The 22,179-nt window shown below is 38.3% G+C and overlaps 2 protein-coding genes across 2 annotated transcripts in view; both read right to left on the minus strand.

Moving 5' to 3' along the window:
- Positions 1–710: 710 nt before the first annotated feature.
- Positions 711–5,865, minus strand: slc5a3a (solute carrier family 5 member 3a). Its single transcript, XM_043242641.1, has 2 exons — positions 5,766–5,865; positions 711–5,074 (listed from the first exon to the last, which is right to left on the minus strand). The coding sequence occupies exon 2, from the start codon at positions 5,013–5,015 to the stop codon at positions 2,973–2,975; it is 2,043 nt and encodes a 680-aa protein (XP_043098576.1). The 5' UTR covers positions 5,016–5,074; positions 5,766–5,865; the 3' UTR covers positions 711–2,972.
- Positions 5,866–13,439: 7,574 nt separating this feature from the next.
- Positions 13,440–22,179, minus strand: part of ptgfrnb (prostaglandin F2 receptor inhibitor b) — a 38,039-nt gene continuing 29,299 nt past the window's right edge. The window contains exons 8-9 of the mRNA XM_043246720.1: positions 18,274–18,579; positions 13,440–16,930 (exon numbers count right to left, since the gene is read on the minus strand). Coding sequence (XP_043102655.1) covers positions 16,767–16,930; positions 18,274–18,579 — 470 coding nt within the window. The 3' untranslated portion in view covers positions 13,440–16,766. The remainder of the gene's footprint in view (positions 16,931–18,273; positions 18,580–22,179) is intronic.

Consider the following 22,179-nt stretch of genomic DNA (forward strand, 5'->3'; position numbering starts at 1 on the left):
AAAATCGAAAAAGTTCACAAAACGCTGTCTTCAGACGTGCGTGACTCATTAATGCAAGAAAAAAACAGTTTCTCAATCCACCTTTGAATCAAGTTAGAATACAAACATTGGTTATATTCAAAGCACTTCATTCGAAGCTCAGCATTTCTCTTACATTTGAGATGTGCGTATTCTGAGGTTCATTTAAACATGAACTTGATTTTAGATGTTTCCAATGCTATAAAATGTATTAACAATAATAATAATTAAACACTAAAAGGCTGTTGTATCGTAGGCTGCTGTATGTAATGAAAAAAAAAAAAAAATATATATATATATATATATATATATACTGCAAGATGAAAACAAGATCGCATCTGGTGTTTCATACCATCACAAAACACGGTAATATCAGTTTTGCATTCCCCTGACATTTACTGTTTTCTTTCCTGCATGTGCGTGTTATGTCAGCTGTAAAGCATAAGGATGTTGTCAGCTGGCACGCGATGGACTGAAACCAGTTCACACACTTCTAGAAAGGTTGTTGGTAAAACAGTCACGCAAGTTAAAACAATAGGTAGCCTATTGAAATGAAAACATACGTACTCACTGTTTAAGGAGTGATGATTAACACCACAGCTATATGTAGCCTACAGTTAACCTTTTTAATTTCAGCATCCAGACATAACAGTATGCAAAAGATAACATCAAATTTAAAGATTCAGTAGGATTTATTAAGGAAGCATTAAATTGATGAAAAAGAGATATTTATAACGCTGTTCTTTTAAACTTTCTATTGCATCAATATTCTGCAGCGCAACAATTCTCAGAAATGTTTCTTGAGCATCAGTATATTAGAATTATTTCTTAAGGGTCATGTGACACTGAAGACTGGATTAATAAAGCTGAAAATTCAGATTAGATCACGAAAATAAATGACATGCTAACAGATATTCACATGCCATTTTACAGTATTTTTGATTAAATAAATGCAGACCTGGTGAGCATAAGAGATTTCTTTCAAATATATATAAAAAACCCCTACCAACCCAATTTTTTTAAATGAGTGTTTATATATGTGTATATATTATGTGCTGTAACTGTAATGTTTACTAGTTAATTTCAAAAGGATGCAAGGTGTGGCCATTTTTTACTGTAAAGTACTGTACAAATTGCACAAAAAAGTAACAAATATTCAATGGGGAAAGCATAGAATGTTTTGGAATGATGTATACAATACTCATACATAATACCAAATATACATTCTGCACAGCGTTTATGAAATCCAACAGTATTAGAGACGTCACAGTAAAATGTCGAATGCAGATTACTCTCCCGAAATGGGTTTACTGCACTTTCTAACCATATTTTTACTCTCATTTTGAATTAAATGCCATCTATAAATCTCCTGTCAAAATTCACAGCAGGTCAGTGATCCTTAAGTTAACTTTGACTGGGGATATTTGGGGACTGGTGGAGATTCCCAAACCTACATCTAAATAAAACCTTTGTACTTCCCCATACATTCTAGGACTGTCAACACCTTATTTAAATTCTATAAGCAGCCTTTATAAAAAGCTTTTGAACACCAGTTATGTTAACAATGAGAAATATGGAATGCAGCTAATTAAAACATTTATTTTAAAGATGTCAAAGTACATTCCTCTTCTGGGAATTCACAGTTGCCTGTAAACACACATACACATTCACACAAGCTGCATGGCCTTGATACATCCAAACCACATTTGTCTTGTTCTTAGCCAAAGCTCAAACCCGAGACAACTTGACTAGCTCTCACACAAGTGAACTTCATAAACCTAGCTCTGTACCCAGGGGAAACCTGTCTAAAAATGTAAAATCAACAAACCTATACAAACACAGAGTAAGAGAACTGTACGGTATTTTATATCAAACTCTACAGGCATTAAAGAAACTGTCATGTAAGGTCACATACAAGAACTGAGTTTGGATTATATGAATCATTATATGAATTGCACAAATCGCCAAGATACCTCACCGTCTCTCGTCATGCATGTGTGAAAACCTTGTATCTGTTGCAGTTTCCAGTGGTTTTTATTCTTCACTGCAACTGACCACAAACAACCCACAAATCTACACAGACGAGGTTCCAAAGAAAGACAACCACAGAGAGCTGAATACAGAAATACCCACGTCTTACTGCTAAAAGCTCACCAGCTATGAAGGACGCAAGCAAAGTAAACACAAAAGCACGAGAGAAAGAGACGCCAAAATGGTTTTATTTCAGTCGCTATGCTAACACGGACTGGGCAACTGTGCTTTTTCAGGTCGGAGAGTTAAATATTTGAATGTTTTATTATTTGAACAAGAGTTTTTAATTGGCCCACATAATTCCAGTGACCTTAAAGAAAGACAAACACGCATTAGCAAACAATAATAGGGTCAGCGGTGAGTAGAGATGTTTCCATAATGTGTCGGCTCACAGACTGTTAAATTTAACCTGAATTACTCTGATTGAGTTACGAAAATATAAGCAAACAAGAAAAACTTTTCTAGGTTCAACACAAAATCAATCAAATGCATTTGTTCTCTTATAACAAAATCAAGGTTACACTAAGGTACTTAAATGGCTGGTGGCTAAAATTTTTGATTCTATTGTTCCGTTAAATGGTTCAACACAACCAAGATTTTTGTAGGGACTTGATAGTAATAAAAAAGTAGAAGTGGAAGAAGAAATGGAGATCAAATGTTGTGGTAATCAATATCAGGCCATAAATGCTGTCTGGTATTATTTATATATTGCACAGTATTGGCAACGACAATTGCCAACCAACACTAAAAATCAGTAATACTTGGCATTACAATGTGAGTTATTATGCAATACTGCAGTGCAAAACACTTTTGAGAAATATAAATTACAACCATAATTACACTGTAGATATATAATAGGTTTAAAATAATCTGTAAGAAAATCACTATAACCTGTTTGAGCAAAATGATAAATAATGAGCATTTTACAAAGAGAAATATACAAACAAAAAAATTCCAAGTGTGCATACTAACAAGAGACCAAGGTTCAGGATTATTTTGATTTTTGGAGGTTCTCTGAGCATTTCAATAACATTCCTGCTTTCATCTTCAAAATGTGAATCTGGATCCTCTACATTTTTATTATAACCCCAAAACCACTGTAAACATTTCACGCATCGTCCCTCATCTCTGTCTAAATGATCACTGCCCTGTTGTTTTTGGGTATGTTGAGACTCCAAGTGGCAATTTGGAAGTATTTCAGTTCTGGTTTGAATAATCTGAGATGGTGGTTTATTTTCCACTACATCCACTGTCTTTTCTTTTTTTGTTTCTACAGAAAGCTGAGGAAGTTTGCTGTTCTCAGTTTGATTTCTGTTGCGCAGTCCCCACCAAGTAGTCGTAGCAATCTGTTCCTTACTCGGTGGATCCGTGCAAAGACTGACGACTACGGTCACGAGCCCCGAAACCCAAAACAACACAGCCGCCACATACATGAAATGAATGTCCTTGATGAAGGCAGGGCGGTCATCGGTTGTTTTACAGTCTGGCTCTCTATAAACAAAGGCAAGAATGAGTCTTACGGCTCCTAACAAGAAGCCCACAAGTCCACCCCAGAATGCACCAGTCTCATTGCAACGTTTCCAAAGGACACCAAGCAAGAACAGTGCAGCAATGGGTGGTGTGAGGTAATCCGACACCTCCTGAATGTAAAGGAACATCTGACCACCTTGCATCTCAACCACGAACGGGACCCAGGCTATGCTAATGGCCACTATTAGGACCACAAACACGCGTCCCACCACCATGAGCTCTTTGGAGGAAGCCTGGCGACGTACCATCTTATAGATATCAAGAGTGAAGATAGTACTGGCACTGTTAAAGATTGAGTCCAGGTCGCTCATGAGAGCGGCGAGCATCACCGCCATCATCAAGCCTCGTAGACCTACAGGCATGATGTTCATGACAAGGCGAGGATAGGCGATGTTAGTGCAACCAGCTTTGCTATTGCAGACCTGCATGCAGTGCTCTGGACTGATGCAAGCAAGTTCATCAGCAAAGAGCACACGGGAGATCATCCCTGGAATCACAATAATAAACATTGGTAGGACTTTCAGGACACCCGCCATCAGGGTCGACCCTTTAGCGTGGGCAATATTTCGAGCTGCCAAGACTCTCTGGACTATGACCTGATCGGCGCACCAATACCAGATTGAAGCTGGAGTCTGGCCCAGAAGAAAAGCAGGCCACGGAAGATCTTTGTCCAAAGGACCTCTCAAGATCTTAAACGAATCTGGTTTAGGATGCACGTGGCAGGAATTTGAGTAGGTGACGTTATACTTGAGCTCGATGTCAGTGATGCTGGGAGAGGCGTTCATGTACTTGTTGTGCAAACCCTCGAGACCTCCGACTTTAGCTAAACTGATAGCCATCAGGCACAGCGCTCCCGATATCATGAGGAACGCTTGCAGAGTGTCCGTGTAGATAACCGCCACCAGGCCACCAGTTATTGTGAGAAGGGCGGTCATGGTGATGAGCAGGATTATAGACACGTACAGGTTCCAGCCCAGAGATTCCTGGATAAATAGCGCACCAGAATATAGATCCACCGAGAGCTTGGTGAAAATGTAAAGAAGCAGAGTTAGGGACGCGAAGAAAACCTTCAGCCGCTTCCCGCCGAATCTTTTGGAGAGGTACTCCGGCATGGTGTACACACCTGAGTGGATGTAAACGGGTATAAAGACCCAGCCCAGCAGCTGCAGCAGTAGAATCGCATTGAACTCCCAGGCACCTACGGCAAACCCGCTTGCTGCACCTGAGCCAGCGAGTCCGATGAAGTGCTCGCTGCCGATGTTGCTCACGAACAGCGATGCGCCGATCATCATCCAGTTCATGGAGCGACCAGCAAGGAAGTATCCGCTCACCGTGCCTCGATTCGCTTTCCACATCGCAAAAAAGCCGAAGGCCAGGACAAGAACGAAGTACATGGAAACAACAACGATATCTGCCGCTTCCATTGTTGATGCCATTTTTTAATTGTCGGTGGCACGAGATACACAATTTGATGGGCCACATATAGCAATAAATTCTGAAAGAGAGAAAAAAAATAGATTTGAAAAAACGCTTACGCTGTTTAGATGGCCAGGGAGAGAGAAAAAAAGAGGTAGACCTACAACCTATTTAGGTAGGATGTCTGCAGACAGTCTTACAATTTATGAAACACTTTCCTTTTCATTTATCGCTGTTTTGTACTTTTCAGACTTTTTGAGCAGATTTTAATGACTGCTAAAATAATAATTCCGCTATAATAATAATTTTAGTACAAATTAATGATACAAATTACATAAATTAAATACATCATTATTATTAATATTAATAAGCAAATAGTTTTTGGTTTAAGTAAGGTAACTTTACCGTATGTGTTTCTTTGTGGTTAGTGGATCATGTTGACAATTATACGAAAAATAAAATGTTGGCATCTAAACAGTTATCTTACACATACTGTGTGCTTACTTCTAAATACACATGTGAAAATCGTAATATTTAAAAAAAAAAAAAAAAAAATATCAAAGTCATCTACCACCGTCATCTTCATTTAGTACCACTGTGCAAAAGCCCAAATCAACATTAAGCCAGTTATATTTGATAAGCACAAAGTTACTAATAAAACACCCAAACACAGGTAAAAGTAGATTAGCTCAACTTTCAGACACCAGCTCGCCTCACAGGCAATAAAAACCTCGGTCATTTCTAAACGTTAAAAACCCATCCACACTTACCGAGCTCTTTAAAAGCAGGGACTCAATCGTCTTGAACCGGCGCGTGAAGAGACCGTTAGCGCCTCCGTTTACTCGCCACGCGCGCCCGTGACGTCATCAGGCACATCCGTCCCGCCCACCCGCGGTGTGGCGCGCTGATGCTATCACGTGGACCTAGTGTTTAACTGCTAGCATACTGTCTAAGATAGCAACGCATTTATTATGATGCAGGCGTTTTGTGAGAAATTAAGATTGCTGAACGTTACACATGTTGTAGGTACCGCTGATGATTTCTTTCTCTAAATAATGCGCCTTGCAATATATTGCTGGGAACTAATTAGACAAACTCAGATGAGAAGGCAGGTAATCACTATGTGGTATTTTAGTCCATTTCAAGTGACTGACTTCAGTGTCAAAGTCAACAGGAACATTAACCATCTCTTCATTTCCACTCGTCATTATCGCTATATCTGCATCTGCGGGTGTTAAACCAGTAGAGATAAATTAAGAGGAGCACAGCAAGAGATTAAACCTTTTTTACACACACACATGATGGTATTTGTGATTTATGAGGACTCTATAGGCGTAATGGTTTTTAAACTGTAAAAACTGTATGTGCTTTTGCTACCCTACAACTAAAACCCTTACAGGAAACGTTATGCATTAAAAAAAAATTGATACGTTTTTAAGACTTTTGAATTATGGGGACATTGGCTGTGTCTTCATAGACCACCAAAAAAATGGTAATACCTGTCTCACACACACACACACACACATTGGATTATAACTGCGACTACAAATAGTAGTCAGATGATGGCGACATCGTCTTTCATTTCCCAAGTTTCCAAGAAGACAAGCTAAAGAGCACAAAACCAGCAGCTTTTTGATGAGTGATACTTAGAACATGACTAGATAAAGATCTTTTTGTATGTATATACAGAGGCCAGGTGTGACTATGTAGGTCAAGGCTGAACCATAAACGTTCAAAGCCTACGATAGGCCTGCAACAACGACGTGAAGTCATCGTCGCAATCTTTTTAGTGCTCTTTTTTATATCTAATCTAAAGTAGCATATTAAACAATTCTAAAACACGAAACAATGCAGTCTAGCTCCGTATAACAAAAATGACCCAAAAGAGTCGAGGACATGCATGGTGCCGAAATTGATTTTCTTAAATGTATTTTTTTTTGTCTTGACACGCACAGTGCTGTGGTATTGAGTACATTTCTAATAGTGGAATTTTCTGATTTGACATCTTTGACATCTTTTGAATGTAGTACCCCGCCTCCTTCCTCTCCAGGTGGCAGTTTTGTGATTGACAGCACTCTTTCAGTATGCACTAGGGGGCAGAAGTGCTCAAAGCTGACAGCAAAAGCGGCTTCTTGTTCAAACGCTGTAGTGAACACCAAAGCAGCTGTCAGAGGATGTGTGAAAACCCTCTGGCTATATTTGCAATAGCATACATGTTACTTATACTTTTGGCAATTTCGCACTGTATTCTTTGTCCGGTATGCATATTTTCTCCCTAAATGCACACGATGCACTTGGCTTGACCTCCCATTTCCAAAAATGATCGTTTTTAATCACAATTTGTTTTTCAGATATATTTTTAGGACCAGATATGCATCCTGTCGAACCTATTTGCATTTGTGCCTCACTGAAGACAGAAAACCACACAGACTGGAAAAAGAAGTCTAACGAATAAAGGAAACCGTCAAATCCTATTTAGAGGTGTTCTTTATCTTAAATTGCCAGAATAGTTTTGCTACTGTTGTTGCTGTAGTGACACTTCAGATCCGCCTTTGACCGCTGCTTCAGGCCCCAGCAGCCATTGAACACAAATAGAATGAAGAGAAAAATAGGTTAGTCGAACCCTTGGGTTGTCTCAACACTGGCTTGAACTGATTCTGTGTCTGAGCTGAGAACATAAGTGACTGTGTAGTAGAAGATCCCTCAATCTATGCACGCATTCCCCCAACACCTTAATGAAATGGTAATTATTTCCCTTTTATTGTAAATCTGTTAAATGCATAAATATTAATGTAAATGTGTAGATATGAGCAATTAACCACATTTGTGCTTCAGAAAATGAACAATACATTCCCATAAGGTGAGTTGCATTGCATGCAAGTATATTTAGTTCATGTGTTTGGTGGGATTCAAACCTTTGAATTATTAGCACATACAGGAATGAGACATCCAAGCCTATCCTTTTTTGCCACATAACAACACCTTGGCAACCAGCTGGAAGACCGTAACAACCACCCAGAAATATATCGGCAACCACAGCACAACCCGACAACATTATGGAAATCACACCAGCAATGTGATAAAAAACCACACAGCAGCCCTATAGAAGCTGTGACATTTAAGCAACTACATTGTAATGCATTAATAAATATGCAGAATCCTCTGACAAACGTAAAGTAACACACCGGCAACCACAGAGAACGCTTCAGCAATGCATTAGTAACCAAACACCCTAGCAACCGTCCAGAGCGCTACCAGCAGCACGTTACCAAACGCACAGAACACCTAGCAACCGCATAGCGAAACTCTGACAACCATCCAGAATACTTTTGGAATCCAGCAATAGTAAACCACACTGAATAGCAACTCCATAGCAACACCCCGGCAACCATCCAAGCACTTTAGCATCTACTCAGCAATGCACTGTCAACAATACAGCATCTGGAATATTCTATAAAATAATAAATAAATAAAAAATACACACAACCACTAGATCAATTGATAGCATAGCAACCCCTTGACAACCATCCAGAACATTCTAAAGTATCTATGCAGGCTACCACACAGAATGCCCTAGAAACGGCATACTGCATTCTAGAATCAATCCACTGACAACCACAAAGAGTGTCCTGCACAGCAATGGTTACAAACTACTCAGGGCATACAGCATAACAACACCCTGGTAACCATACAGCACAGAATGCATGCTGCAGCAACTGCATAGCAACCCCCTGACAACCAGCTTTTTTGGCTGGTTGATGAAATGGATTCATTCGCCTGCAAGCCCCGAAAACACAATGACTTTGATTCTTTGTAGGTCAATGACAGCCACTAGAGCTCGACAGGATGAACATGTGAACACGGTCGCACAAAGAGTGCCTCCTCCTCAGAGCCTCGCTGCACCGGTGAGCCGTTACAGAGGCCAACGCTTGTTTCATGCGGTGCAGACCACAAAACTTCACACGTTACAATAACGGGGACATGCTATTTTAGTCACACGAGTGATGATGAAAGCACACAGTCGATGACACGAGAGCTCCTGCGCCAAATGTGCTGATAAGACGCGCCTCCAGGAGACACATCACGAACGCTAACGATCCGACGGCAATGTTCGGATTATATGACGAGAGGAGGACATGCTGGACACAGATGGAGCTCGATTTGGGAAACAAAAAAGGAAAAGAAATGCTCTCAAAGCAGAGTTGAAGAGAAAAACCTAAACGCTTTGCATGCATGTGAACTCATCTCTCATTTTATTGCTCGGACAGAGTTTTTCAAGGCTCGGGGCTTTTATCGGCAGTGTGATTTATGAATTGTTAAGATATGGTTATTTTATGTTTTTGGTTTTGTTTTATCAAATGATCTAATTTAAAAAAGCTAATAGTTTGCTATTAATAAAAACACAGACACTAGAGGTTATGTTTTTGTCTCAAACGTTTGCCTTTAAGTCTCTAGTTGTCAATAAAAAGCAATATAATGAACATGCATAGCCGCTGAGATCATCTGATGACCAATATTTGAGTTCATATTATCGCTTTTTGATTGCAGACTTTAATATTGACAATCTTATACTGTTCTTTTTATTTTGCGGTAGGGTCCATTTTATTTAAAGTATACGCGGCTGTCAGTTTAGTCCACAAATAAACGCAAAGTTGATGCCTTTGATGTTTAAAGTTGGACTTTTTAACCATCAGTCACTTTAATCCTGAAATGAACAGCTTAGAGAACTATTGCTGACTTTATTCGAAACTGAGATCCAGAGACTAAAAGACATTTACACCGGCCCGAGACGGCACACTTAAATATGTCTGAACATTAGAATATCAAAGCGAGAGTCATCAAAAGTGTTTCTCTGTTCTGAGGAGGGCCATGAAAGTGATTTGTATTAAACATAAGGAGACGCGTTTGAAAAGATACGCTGTAGCTTTACAAGAAACTGGAATACGCTGTGGAAACCGAGTCTGGTTGAAATCTCGGCTGGCCTTTAGAAAATAGTTTTATGTGCGGGCTGTCCTGTCTGTGTTGTATATTGTCAGGAAGGATGTGTAAAGTGGTTCTGTGGACGTGCATGAAGTTCTCCTTCTGCTGTTTTGAATGGATCCCAAATCTCACTCTACTCTACTACACAATCTGTACGACATTTTGCCCGTCTGTTATGAAAGCGTCATAATGCATTTAATTTGCATGCGGTGTAGGCCGTGCATTGTCTTATTTTAGACCGATAGCTTATATACTTCTGCATGCATATTATGCGCAACCACGCTGACTTACTGCATTCGCAAAACCGTTCAGCAACCACAGTTTCGCTCTGTGTGAAATACCGCAGCCCGCAATGGCAAAGCATTGCATTTACAGAACTGGAATTGATTTCGCCTACAATATTTTAGCACGAACTGGATTTGAATCCAATTTTGTGCACATCAACGTTCGCAAGATATATTAGTACGGTATGCAGTTCACTGACTTGCTATTTGAACAGAAGATATTGAAACAATTAACACAGGAGAAGAAGAAGCCCAGGGTAAACCGGGCTCGTACTTTAACCGAGATCAACAGCTAGTCGTTCATAAGATGATGTTTTGCTTCTCCGGCGTTCTCTGAAGTGAAAGTCAAGTACATTTGTATTAGCAGAAACTAGAACAAATGCAGTTCTCGCATTCTCGTTGGCTCCAAAAGCAAAAAGAAACAAATCTGCAATAATGACTTAATGTTGGAAACAGATGATGACAAAAATGATGACTTTACAAAAGAGGGATATAATATTAAATAAAAAGAAAACAAGCAGGTAGAATAGAAAAAGAACTGAGAATGCCAGTATAGAGGGTCATTTCTAATAATAAAAAAGAAAAGGAGTCAATGATGAGTGGAAAACATCGGAATGGATGCATGGCTCTGCATAATAATGTTTTTGTTCGTCATTCATAATAAAAGTATTACTGTTAGCAAAATATGATAGTGTCGTGTGATTGCAGTAGATTATATTATTACTCCATAAATTGCAAATTGTGCAGAGCCTCAACATTCACTAAATTGCTTAACAAAAAACTGATCATTAAATATTACCTGATTTATCATGCATGTGAAGTCATGAAGCATGCTGTGTTACTAAAATGTTATTTACACTAAAACACTGTACGTGCGCGGTACACAATAAGATAGTGTGCAAAAAGGGTTAAAACAGCTTTTTCGGTCTGGCGTGGAAAGTGTCATATGGATCAGACCGACTGCGGAGAATCCCGAGCACATGAGCACAGCCCACGTCTGAGAGGCTGGCATCGGCGGGATGATGGATGGATTTGTGCCCTGAGCAGCAGACTGCCTTACAAGGAGAACTGGACCTGTTTGTACACAGCCGCATCCATCCAGCATTGTCAGTGCAAATTCATGTCAGCGATCTTGATGGTATTTTTCCACTAATATAAACCGGGCACGTGACGTTCTCCACGTCAAGAACGTGTCCAGGGGCAGCGGTCACCCAAAAAAGTTCTTAAGAAGTGCAATTATTTAAAAAAAAAAAGAAAAAAAGAAAATAATCAGATTGAGCGTTGGTGTTATCGTTCTTCTAACTATTTTTTTAATATCTTAAAAAGGGATAGTTCATGCAAAAAAGAAAATTCTGTCATCATTTACCTGAAAATTTACTGAAATTGTTCCAAATGTAAATGATTTTTTTTTTCTTCTGCTGAACAAAGAAGAATTTTGATTTCCAAAAATTCGATGATAGCTATTGACCTCCGTAGCATGCGTGCTTCCAACAGAAAACAAAACATAACAGCATATCAAACATAACAAACATATATGGATATTTTTATTATTATTATTGAACTATCCGTTTATGAACAATAAGACCATTCTTGAAAATTATTTTTAGAAATGCAAAATATTCTGTTCTTCTATATAAAACATTTTTCTTAACTTTAAGTAGTTTAAAAACATTTTATTCCCCAGAATCCAGATTTGCACATTATACACTACACATATATATATATATATATATATATATATATATATATATATATATATATATATATATATATACATACATATATATATATATACATATATACATATATATACATACACACACATACATATATATATATATATATATATATATATATATATATATATATATATATATATATATATATATATATATATATATATATATCTTTTTTTTATTTTAGATTTCATTCCAAAAATGCAAAATGAAATCTATTTTTATACACATGTGCATGTTGTGCAAATATATTCATAAATATGCACAATATATGTTGGCACACTGACGGACAGGTTTAATGTAAATGCGCTCTCTCGCTCCGTTCCACTCCAGTCTCTCACCCCGGTCAGTTTACATTGTTGCCAAGACATTGACAAGACAGCAAAGGATTCCTCCGTCTCTCTGAGAGCTTTAACATTTACACTGAGGAGCCGAGAGCGCTCTCATAACACCCCTGCCCTTATTTCAACACTCGGCCCGGAGAGCTGCATGACTTTACAGGGCACCGGAGGACACACTGGAAAATGAAACCGCGTTTATGAGATAACGACCTCGTAACAGGAAGCGTCGCACGCGTCCCAGGACGTTTACAAAGATCGGATGAAAACAGCCAACGCCAAATATTCGCCGTGACACTCTCACCCAGAAATACAATATGATGCATCGTGTAAAGGCACCATTGCATCACAACTGCCATACCAGTAGAGTTTCTGCGACGCTCTGGAAGGAGAATATAAATGCTTCTGAATGAGCTTCAGGGTTGCCTCAAGAGCAGAACCGCAAATATAATAACACATATAAGCGGGAGTGAATTCGAGAAGAGCGACAGACTGCAGCTAAAAAAAGAAAAGAAGAGGAAAGTGGAACATGCTGCAACGCACAGCCTACAAATCGCCCGTCACAAGTGACAAACGTCTTTCCAGACCCGCGCAGCCAATCAGCAGCAATTACAGCGCAAGTTTCCCGGCGAGGGGAAAAAGATCAGAAGCCACAAATACTGTCATTTCCTTTGAGCGCCGTAGAGGTATCTGACACACGCGTACAAATATATGGCGCTACGACATAGAAGTCAGTCAGATACTGAATGCCATATAACGGTTTCTATATTTAAAAAAAGCTGCAAAAGTAGCAAGGTTTCTACAAAGATATTGCGCCGCGCAACTGTTTCCCATTTGATAATAATCAGAAATGTTTCTTGAGCAGCAAACCGGTGCTCAAAAAATTCAGCTATGCATGACAGGGATAAATTATATTTTAACAGAAATGCAAATAGCAAACTGAAATAATAAGCGGTTTTAAATTAATTAATAATAATACGGCACAATTTGACAGTTTTTCTGAATAAAATCGGTGAGCATAAGAGACTTATTTAAAAATAAATAAAATAAAGAGATGCATGAAATGCGAACAATTTCATACGTACATATGCAAGATGAAGCAAAAGTTATTATAACATTTTTTAATTTATTAATATCATTTATAATTTATTTTTTTAAAAACAAAAGCACTGCACCATGACATCACATCCTGTTGCTCATATTCCTTCTAAAATAGTTCTGTAATAATTCTGCATGCTTATTATCTAGTGTGACCACTTTTTAATCGCTTGGTTAACCACATAACTCAGTTTTTCGATCAACAACCCAGTCAAAAACACAATCTTACACCAATCATAGTTCAGTACGCGAATGTAAAAAAACAAAAGACCAACTGCTATTCAGTTTGACATCAACGAACGACGCTAAAAGAACAGTTTCGAACTTCAACCTTAATTTTCATACAAAGTATAAACGTTACAAAACCCAAATACAGAAGCACTCTCAAGACTTGAAAAGATCTAGAAAATGAAGTTTAAACGGTCTGAATTAATGGCAGTTTGATACTGAGAAAAAGAGGTTGAAAACAAATCCACGCCGGAACGTTTGCCGAGCACAAACACTGAATATCCGCCGTCTTCCACGAAGATTCACAGAGTTTCGTTTTTTTTTAGCCGATAGCTTCAGGAGTGGAGACAAAGACCCTCAGATGCAGACAAAGAGGAAAAAAGGTCGGCCGATGCCCTTGAGGCGTCGCTGAAGAGGAAAGTGCTTGTTCTGGGGGTCTTTTGGCCCTAATGCACAGCATTGAGTTTCAGCTCTACTTGCTCCGTGATGCGGCGGTGCAGAGCTGTTAGCGGAGCTTCAAGACCGGGCCCAAGGCACAGATTCAACCTAATCAAACCCTGACCTCCGTGTGACAGACTAGCCAATGAGTCTATAGCTCATCAGCTCGAGGGGCGGCCACACTAGAAACTAGCTTTCATTCATACTCGCGTGATTGAGACTTTCATCGCTCTCTCTTTACCAAAGTTCAATTGGGTGGGTTTGCAAAACACACCACATAAATGCCACCGATTCACCTCTCTTGGCATTTTCACATGACCGCATGTTCACAAGTATCTTGCACCTTGATAAAAAAGTGCTTTCTACAGCGTTCTGGGTGCTTACGATGTTCTAAGTGGTGCTAGGACGTATCTAGGCAGTTGCTATGATGTGATTGCTACGTAGCAAGTGGTTTCTAAGCTGTTGCTAGGATGCTCTTGGTATTTGTTTGTGTTTTAGGTAGCTGCTAGGCCGTTTCTATGCAGTTGCTAGGATGCTGTTGATTTGTTTACTGTCCATTGTTGTCGGTAGGATGTTCAAAGTGGTTTCTAGGTTGTTTACAGGACGTTCTTGGTCTATGCTGCAGTAGATTGTTAAGGATAGTGGCTACGGTGTTTCTTTGCATTCGCTAGGATTGTCCTGGTTCCTAGAATGCTGTCGTTGCCAGGGTGTTTCTATGCAGTTGCTATGCTATGCGGTTGCTACAATGTTCAAAGTAGTTTCTCAGCTGCTTCTTGGTCTTTTGTGCTACAGTAGATTAGTTGCAGTGGTGTTTCTATGCAGTTGCAAGGTGATGTGGGTGGTTGCAATGTTTCTGAACTGTTGCTAGGGTGCTTTTGGTGTCTGTGTTTAGGTAGTTGCTATGCAGTTGCTACGGAGCTCTGGATCTAGATACATTAGATTGTTGCAGATAGGTGCAAGAGTGTTTCTATGCAGTTGCTAACTTGCCACAGTGTTTTGGATGCTTGCTAAGATGTTCAAATTGATTTCTAGACTGTTTCTAGAATGCTCTTGGTGTTTGTTAGTATTTTAGGTAGGTGCCAGGGTGTTTCTATGCAGTTAATAGGATGCTTTCGACTTATTGTTGTAGGTAGTTGCTAAGGGGTTTTACGCATTTGCTAGGAATGCTCGTGGTATACTTCCTAGGGTGCTTGCTATGTGGTTGCTAGGATGCTTGTGGTGTTTGTGTTTTAGATCGGATTTTATCCAGATATGCACAAAATCTGATTTGGGCTAAAGAGGTTTTAGCTAGTTGCTAGGGCGTTTCTATGCAGTTGCTAGGATTCTCTTGATGTGTGTGTGTTTTAGGTTGTTGCTATAGTGTTTCTGTGTAGTTGCTAGGATGCTCTTGGTCTTTGCCACAACATATCTCTTTAGGTGGTTGCCAGGGTGTATCTATGCAACGGCTTTAGCGTTTTAGGTGGTTGAGTGGTTTCCAAGATGTTCCAGTCCTTCTAATGGTGCTTTCAGGGGTTGCTTGACTGTTTCTAGGCAACTGTGACTGTACTTTGGTTGGTTGCTATGACGGTAAAAAATGTTTCTTAGAAGGTGAAATCAAGTGGCATGTGGCGACCCATACTCACAATTTGCACAAACACACACACAGTAGTGAACACACACACACACACACACACACACACACACACACACACACACACACACACACACACACACACACACACACACACAGGCAGCCCCCGTGCCTTGCTCAAGGGTCTCACCTTAGTCGTGGTACTGAGGCTTATCCACACCTGAGACTCAAACCCGTAACCTTCAGACTCACTAACCATTAGGCCACAGCTGCTAGCGGTTACATTTTTAAAGTTATTGCTACAGAATTGCTTATCAATTCCTAGGATGTTTGTAAACAGTTGAATTGTTTTGACGTTCTGATTGGTTGTTCTGGGCTACTGCTAGCTTGTTGATAGCCATCTAAACAGACGTGTTAGTCCAGTGCTGCGCTGTCATCGGAAATAGGAGGTTATACGTTTTAACATTAGATATTAATTATTTATTTAGAAAAATACTACTTATTCAAAAAACTATTTTGTTCATCACCTATTCATATCTAGTGTGACCGCCCATGGCAGGATAACGGTTGACTAGTTAGCTTTTAGAAAGGTGGGTTGGTCAGAGCTGGTAAATTCTGGATGGGTTGGAGGACAAAACCGAAGGGTACATACATTACAGCACAGAATCACAGATAAAATGTCATCTTGCACACTGCGGCATGGGTTCAGCTCCTCCCATGTCTTGCAAAAAGTGAGTAGCACCAAACTCAGAAGAATGACGGTAGAAACGAGTGTCTATAAACCCTGATCTGGAAGCAGACGGTCTCTTTGGAGCTTGATGTAGAGTAATGTAATCCTTCAATGCGTTAAATCCTGCTAGGATCTCGTCAGGTATCTCATCTTGTTTCAACGACGAAACGTTCACAAATCCAACAAAGCGTGCGCCCAGCTGATATAAGAGTTTAGTGTTTAGTGCAATTTTGGAGTGGTTGACTCTGATTCAGTAGTTTTTTTCCTCTGAGGTTGTAGTTTCTCCTTCCAGGTGGTGCATAACGTCCCAGCGTTCATCAGCTGTCACCACGCCGTCCAGTTCGGCAGGGGACAACTGTACTGTCTTTGTCAATCCATCTCCAGCTCCATGAGTTTGTTGCGAGAGCGCGGAGTAGGTGTAGTGGTTTTACAGCAGCAGTGAGCACAGACCAGCCCCAGGACGAGAGAAACGACGCCTACGGTCACCGAAGCACAGACACCGTACAGCAAGGGCAGCTTCATTGAGTCCCACACTGAAAGACAACAAAAGTATACACAAAAAGATCATGTATATTCATGAAAAGAACGTGTTACACTTTATGTTCATAGTCCAAACTGTAAAGTAACTTTGTAAATACATGTCAACTAATTGTCATTCATTTGAAACTACATGTCTTAAATGCATTAAGCAATTGCGATTAATCGTTTGACAGCACTAATATATAGTAAATGCATGCATAACTACACTACAGTAGAATAAGTTGACGTAGACTTCTGATAGTCAGTAGGTAGTATGTAACGTACGCATCCCCAGGTTGGAAAATATTAAGCAGTTACTTACTGTTCATCAGAATAATGTGTTACCAAAGAATGATTAAAAAAAATATGGTATAAACTGATTTTTATAGTTTTAAACACAATTAATATAAGCAATTATATAAACGCCTTATAAAGAAATAATTATGCAAATGCATAAAAAAATAAGCAAATGCGGAAATAATGAGTAATGAATTAATAAATAAAAGTACATATAGTAGTGCTGTCAAATTAATAAATCTTAATTAATCACACTCTCAAAAAAGTTTATATTTAAATAATAAATGCGTTTGGACTGTGTTCATTTATTATGTATATATTTTAAAACACACAAACAGTATATATTTTGAAGTTATTTACATGTAAATGCATTTACATATTTATATTATATATATATATATATATATATATATATATATATATACACATATACATGACATATTCATGCATGTGTTTGTATTCATATATACATAATAAATATACACAGTATACACAAATATATTATGTAAAGAAAAACGTTTATTATTTGATTACTTACGATTAATCGTTTGACAGCACTAATATATAGTAAATGCATAAATACATGCATTATGTAAATGCACAAATAAATAAATGCGTAAATAATAATAAATTCACTAATAAAAATGTATATATAATAAAGCAAGCAAGCATAAATAAATAAATTATTTGTAGACTTTTGTGGAGAATTACTTAAATGACTTGGAAAAAGTCACATAAATTACGAATTAATTGTGCATGAAAGAGAACTGCTTGAACGCTTTATCCTCCTATTTTTTCGTTTGTATAAAAAAAACCCAAATATTTCCTAAAAGATGACATTGACGCATTTTGCTAGACTCTCCCAAGCAAATGCACAAGATTTCTTAATATCACACCTGCGTGCTCCAGCACGCACCGAGAAGCTTCCAGTGAACGAAATGTTGTGGGAACGAGTGTCAAATGCTGGCAGCCTCCCATTAACGTATGAAAGCTTGTGAAAGTTGCACGACTCGGTTTGAGGGCCGCATTAAGCAATTCAGTGCATTTCTTCATTACTCACGTGCAAACTTCACATTGAGGAAGACTCTCTGCGAGGAGACCTCGGGCGCTTTGCTCCAGAGCCCGGTGGCGGTCGAGCGGATCCAGGGCGTAGCGGTGCAGTGATAGTCGCCCGCGTCGCTGTCCTGCGTGCTGTGGACGTTCAGGGAGAATCTTCGGGGTCCCAGGCGCTCCAGGCTGCAGTCGCTGCTGTCGTTGCGAGGAGCCTTCTTCACAACACCCCAGCGGTCCATACCGGCCAACAGAGACGGGCTGTTCGAGCCCCTCAGACGACTCAGAAACCACTTCATCTCATACGCTACATCGTCTGACGGGAGAGAAACCGCTACGTTATCGCTCGTACGCAATGCAAATAAAAGCAGCGCGGCAAAAATAAATGAATGCATAAATCGTGCATTTAATAAACTCCTGTAAAGAATGTACGAATACGTAAATGAATGCATAAACTAACAGATTTGTTTAAATGTGTAAATGCACAGATGAATGAGCAAATGTGTAAATAAAGAATAAATAATCGCATGAATAAAAGCGTAAGTAAATAATAAACATGTGTGTGTGTATATATATATATATATATAAATGCATGCAAAAATGCATGTATAAATGTGTGCATTAATAAATAAAAGTAAATAAATGCTTAAATTAATGCATGAATAAAGCAAGCTTAACTTGCACTACTCGAACCGAAGACTGAAGACTGTTTAGGGACCCTGTGACTTTAGTTGTGCTTTTTTTACCCCTCAGTAAAATACAATGACATTGTGCCATAAGAAGATATTAGGTTTCTAATCTACCTCAGTATGCAGCATAAAGAGCACAGAAAAATGATTCAAAAATATTACCAATGAGGACACAATTTTAGGACTGCGCATCTCCAAAAAACCCTTTCCTTTGAGATGCATTTATTTAAGGATCCTCTACCTCTTTTTTTTTCCTATCATGGCTTATTATTACGGAGGTCGTGCCAAGATCTCATCAAATTGCAAATCTTTCAGCTCCATTTCTTGCAGAAGTCTTTTCCCCTCACTAACACACACTGGTTCAAAGAACCGAAGATCAATTAGAAATGTGGCATGTCCTATAAAAATAACGCTTTCTGTCTCCCATCGCTGGAACGCCAATGAAATGCACATCTATGCGCAGAAAGAGTGAAAGAGACGACTATAAAGCCACGATGGTCCCAAACTAGCAATTAGACTGACTGTACGCCGGCCCACTGCTGTCAAACCCACGCGCCGACTCAAAGACCTGAACACAACGGAGAGGAGGAAAAAACTACCAAAACATTACAGGACACCTTTGTGGGAAACCGAGGTGCGTTCTGCAACACTGTATGACGACTTACAGCTAACACACAGATTTGAACAGAATAATTACTGCAAATGAACGATTAGTTAAGTGCACTTTTAATTGATTCAATACAAAATGAATAATTAAACTGCCAAGAATGTGGTAAAAAACCCCGAAAAACACTGTATAATGAAAACTTTACAGCTAATGTAATACGCTACTTTTAGCGGAAAAATCAATGTAAATGCATTAAAAGATCGATTCATAAATACACGCGTAAATGCACAAAATAAATGCACACGAGATATATTTAGAATATATGCACAAATAAATAAATGTACATGCATTTAGGTACAAATTAATGGATAAAAATAGATAAAAAAGATATGTATACATATATATATATATATATATATATATATATATATATATATATATATATATATATAGATAGATACACAGTATATATATATATATATATATATATATATATATATATATATATATATATATATATATATATATACACACACACACACATACATACACACACACACACATATATATATATATATATATAAATACAAGTGTGCTGCTTTCAAAAATCTACTTCTGTTGTGTCTCCTGGTCATTTTAATGGACAAAGTATGAACACAGAGCTTATAAGATGAATGAATTGGAGTGGGGTTTTTTTCCATTTTGAGTTATACAGCCCGTCCGGTCCGGAAGATATAAAGAGAACAAAAGTGCCCTGACCCGGAGGGCGATAGATTTGAGTCATATTCGATATCCTGCTAATTACAGTTATTCCGCGGAGTCGTCAGAGGATTGTGGGTAATGTGGTTAATTATAATCACGTTTGACCGAGCCGCTATTGTGCAAAAAGAAACGGCAAACGGTCTCGTTTATAGCAACGGCCAAAGTGTGAACGCCGGTAACGAGACGCTCTCAAGCAGAAATGCCAAGGCTCTGTTATTCCTCCTACGATCTCCTCGATCCCGTGTCCTGAGCTAACGCGTGTGGAGTAATGAGGAAGGGTCATGCATCTGGCCAGAGGGACTTCTGAACAGCGCAGAGCCGTTGGGTTTAATGCGTTTCTGTGGATGCTTTAAACACACACGGCTCTGAATGTAAAGGCCCGCCGCGTCACAATGACAAATGAACATCTTTATCACATTAAATAACCGCGTCCTCCTCGGGACGAGGAGAAACAAAATGCGCTCGCCAATAAAATACAGATACATCGAAATATTATTTTGTCACACATAAATACCAATAATGCTTATATAATATTTAGAAATATATAGAAACTATAACGGGCAACGATTATGCGATTAATCACATCTAAAATAGTAGTTTATATATATATTAGGTATATATAAATACAAACACATGCATGTATATATTTAGTAAAAACATGTTATGTTTATATATTAAATATATTTTATATTATATAAAATATATAACAATTTAAATATATAAATGCATAAAAAATATATGTGTGCATATTTATGCATAATATATAATAAATATGCACAGTGATATATTATGTAAACAAATGTCATTAATCACAAATAAATCATTTGACAGCAGTAATAAAAATATATACAATTAACATAAATGATTCAACTGAAATATAGAAAAAAGTAAATAAGTATTTGCTTGTTTTTATTTTTATGCTATGAAAAATGCAATTACATCTCGATTTGAGATCTTCCAAAGAGTCTCTTGAGCGTACTATATATAAAATCAGTGCGCTGTCATACATTTAAAAAGCATATCATGAAGATGTCTGGAGGAAGAACTAAAGGCACATCAAGGTGATACAGATGCAGAAGCTCGACTCGAACCTGCTCTTTTCTGGGACGACAGACACGCAGAGTCTTACATAAAAGACAAAAGATGGTTATGAAGCCCCGCAGCTGAAGGGAAATACAAGCAGTCTCACTGATGTGCCAAGACTCTGGCCTTAGGAGCAAATAAAGCAGCCAGGAATCAGATCTATTAGAGGAATGATAGATTACACGCGGTTAAAGATAAAACAACGAGGCAGGATCTGTCTCCGGGAAAACAGCCGACACGATCTGAGCTAATAGTTTAACACACACACACACACACACACACACAGGTAGAAACACACTCGGTCCTAAGTGCTGCTGATGTTCACTAATTAAAAAAATGTTTACTAAAAAAAAAAATACAAACAAATATTAAAAGAAAAAAACAGAATTAATTGCTTTTTAATTGCTCGTTGGAATTGCAAAGGAAAAAAACTGCAAGGGGAAAAAATACATATGATAAAAATTAATAATGAGATATAAATATTTGATATGAATTTATATCTCATTATTGATTTTTATCATATATACTTTTTCCTTGCAGTTGTTTTCCTTTGCAATTCAACAAGCAATTAAATCTGGGGTTTTTTTATTAAATAATATATAAATTCATATATATATATATATATATATATATGTGATAAAATGTGAGATTAAAACTGTGAAATAAAATATAAAAATTGCAAGAATTAAATTCAGAATTGTCAAAATGGACACAAAGACACTCTCTTGCACACACGCACACGCACACGCACACACACACACACACACACATTCAC

The sequence above is a fragment of the Puntigrus tetrazona genome, chromosome 1 (genome assembly GCF_018831695.1).
Source record: "Puntigrus tetrazona isolate hp1 chromosome 1, ASM1883169v1, whole genome shotgun sequence".
Taxonomy (NCBI): domain Eukaryota; kingdom Metazoa; phylum Chordata; class Actinopteri; order Cypriniformes; family Cyprinidae; genus Puntigrus; species Puntigrus tetrazona.

Bases quoted from the DNA above. Each gene is read 5' to 3' on its own strand.
- slc5a3a (XM_043242641.1), bottom strand. From the start codon at position 5,015: ATGGCATCAACAATGGAAGCGGCAGATATCGTTGTTGTTTCCATGTAC.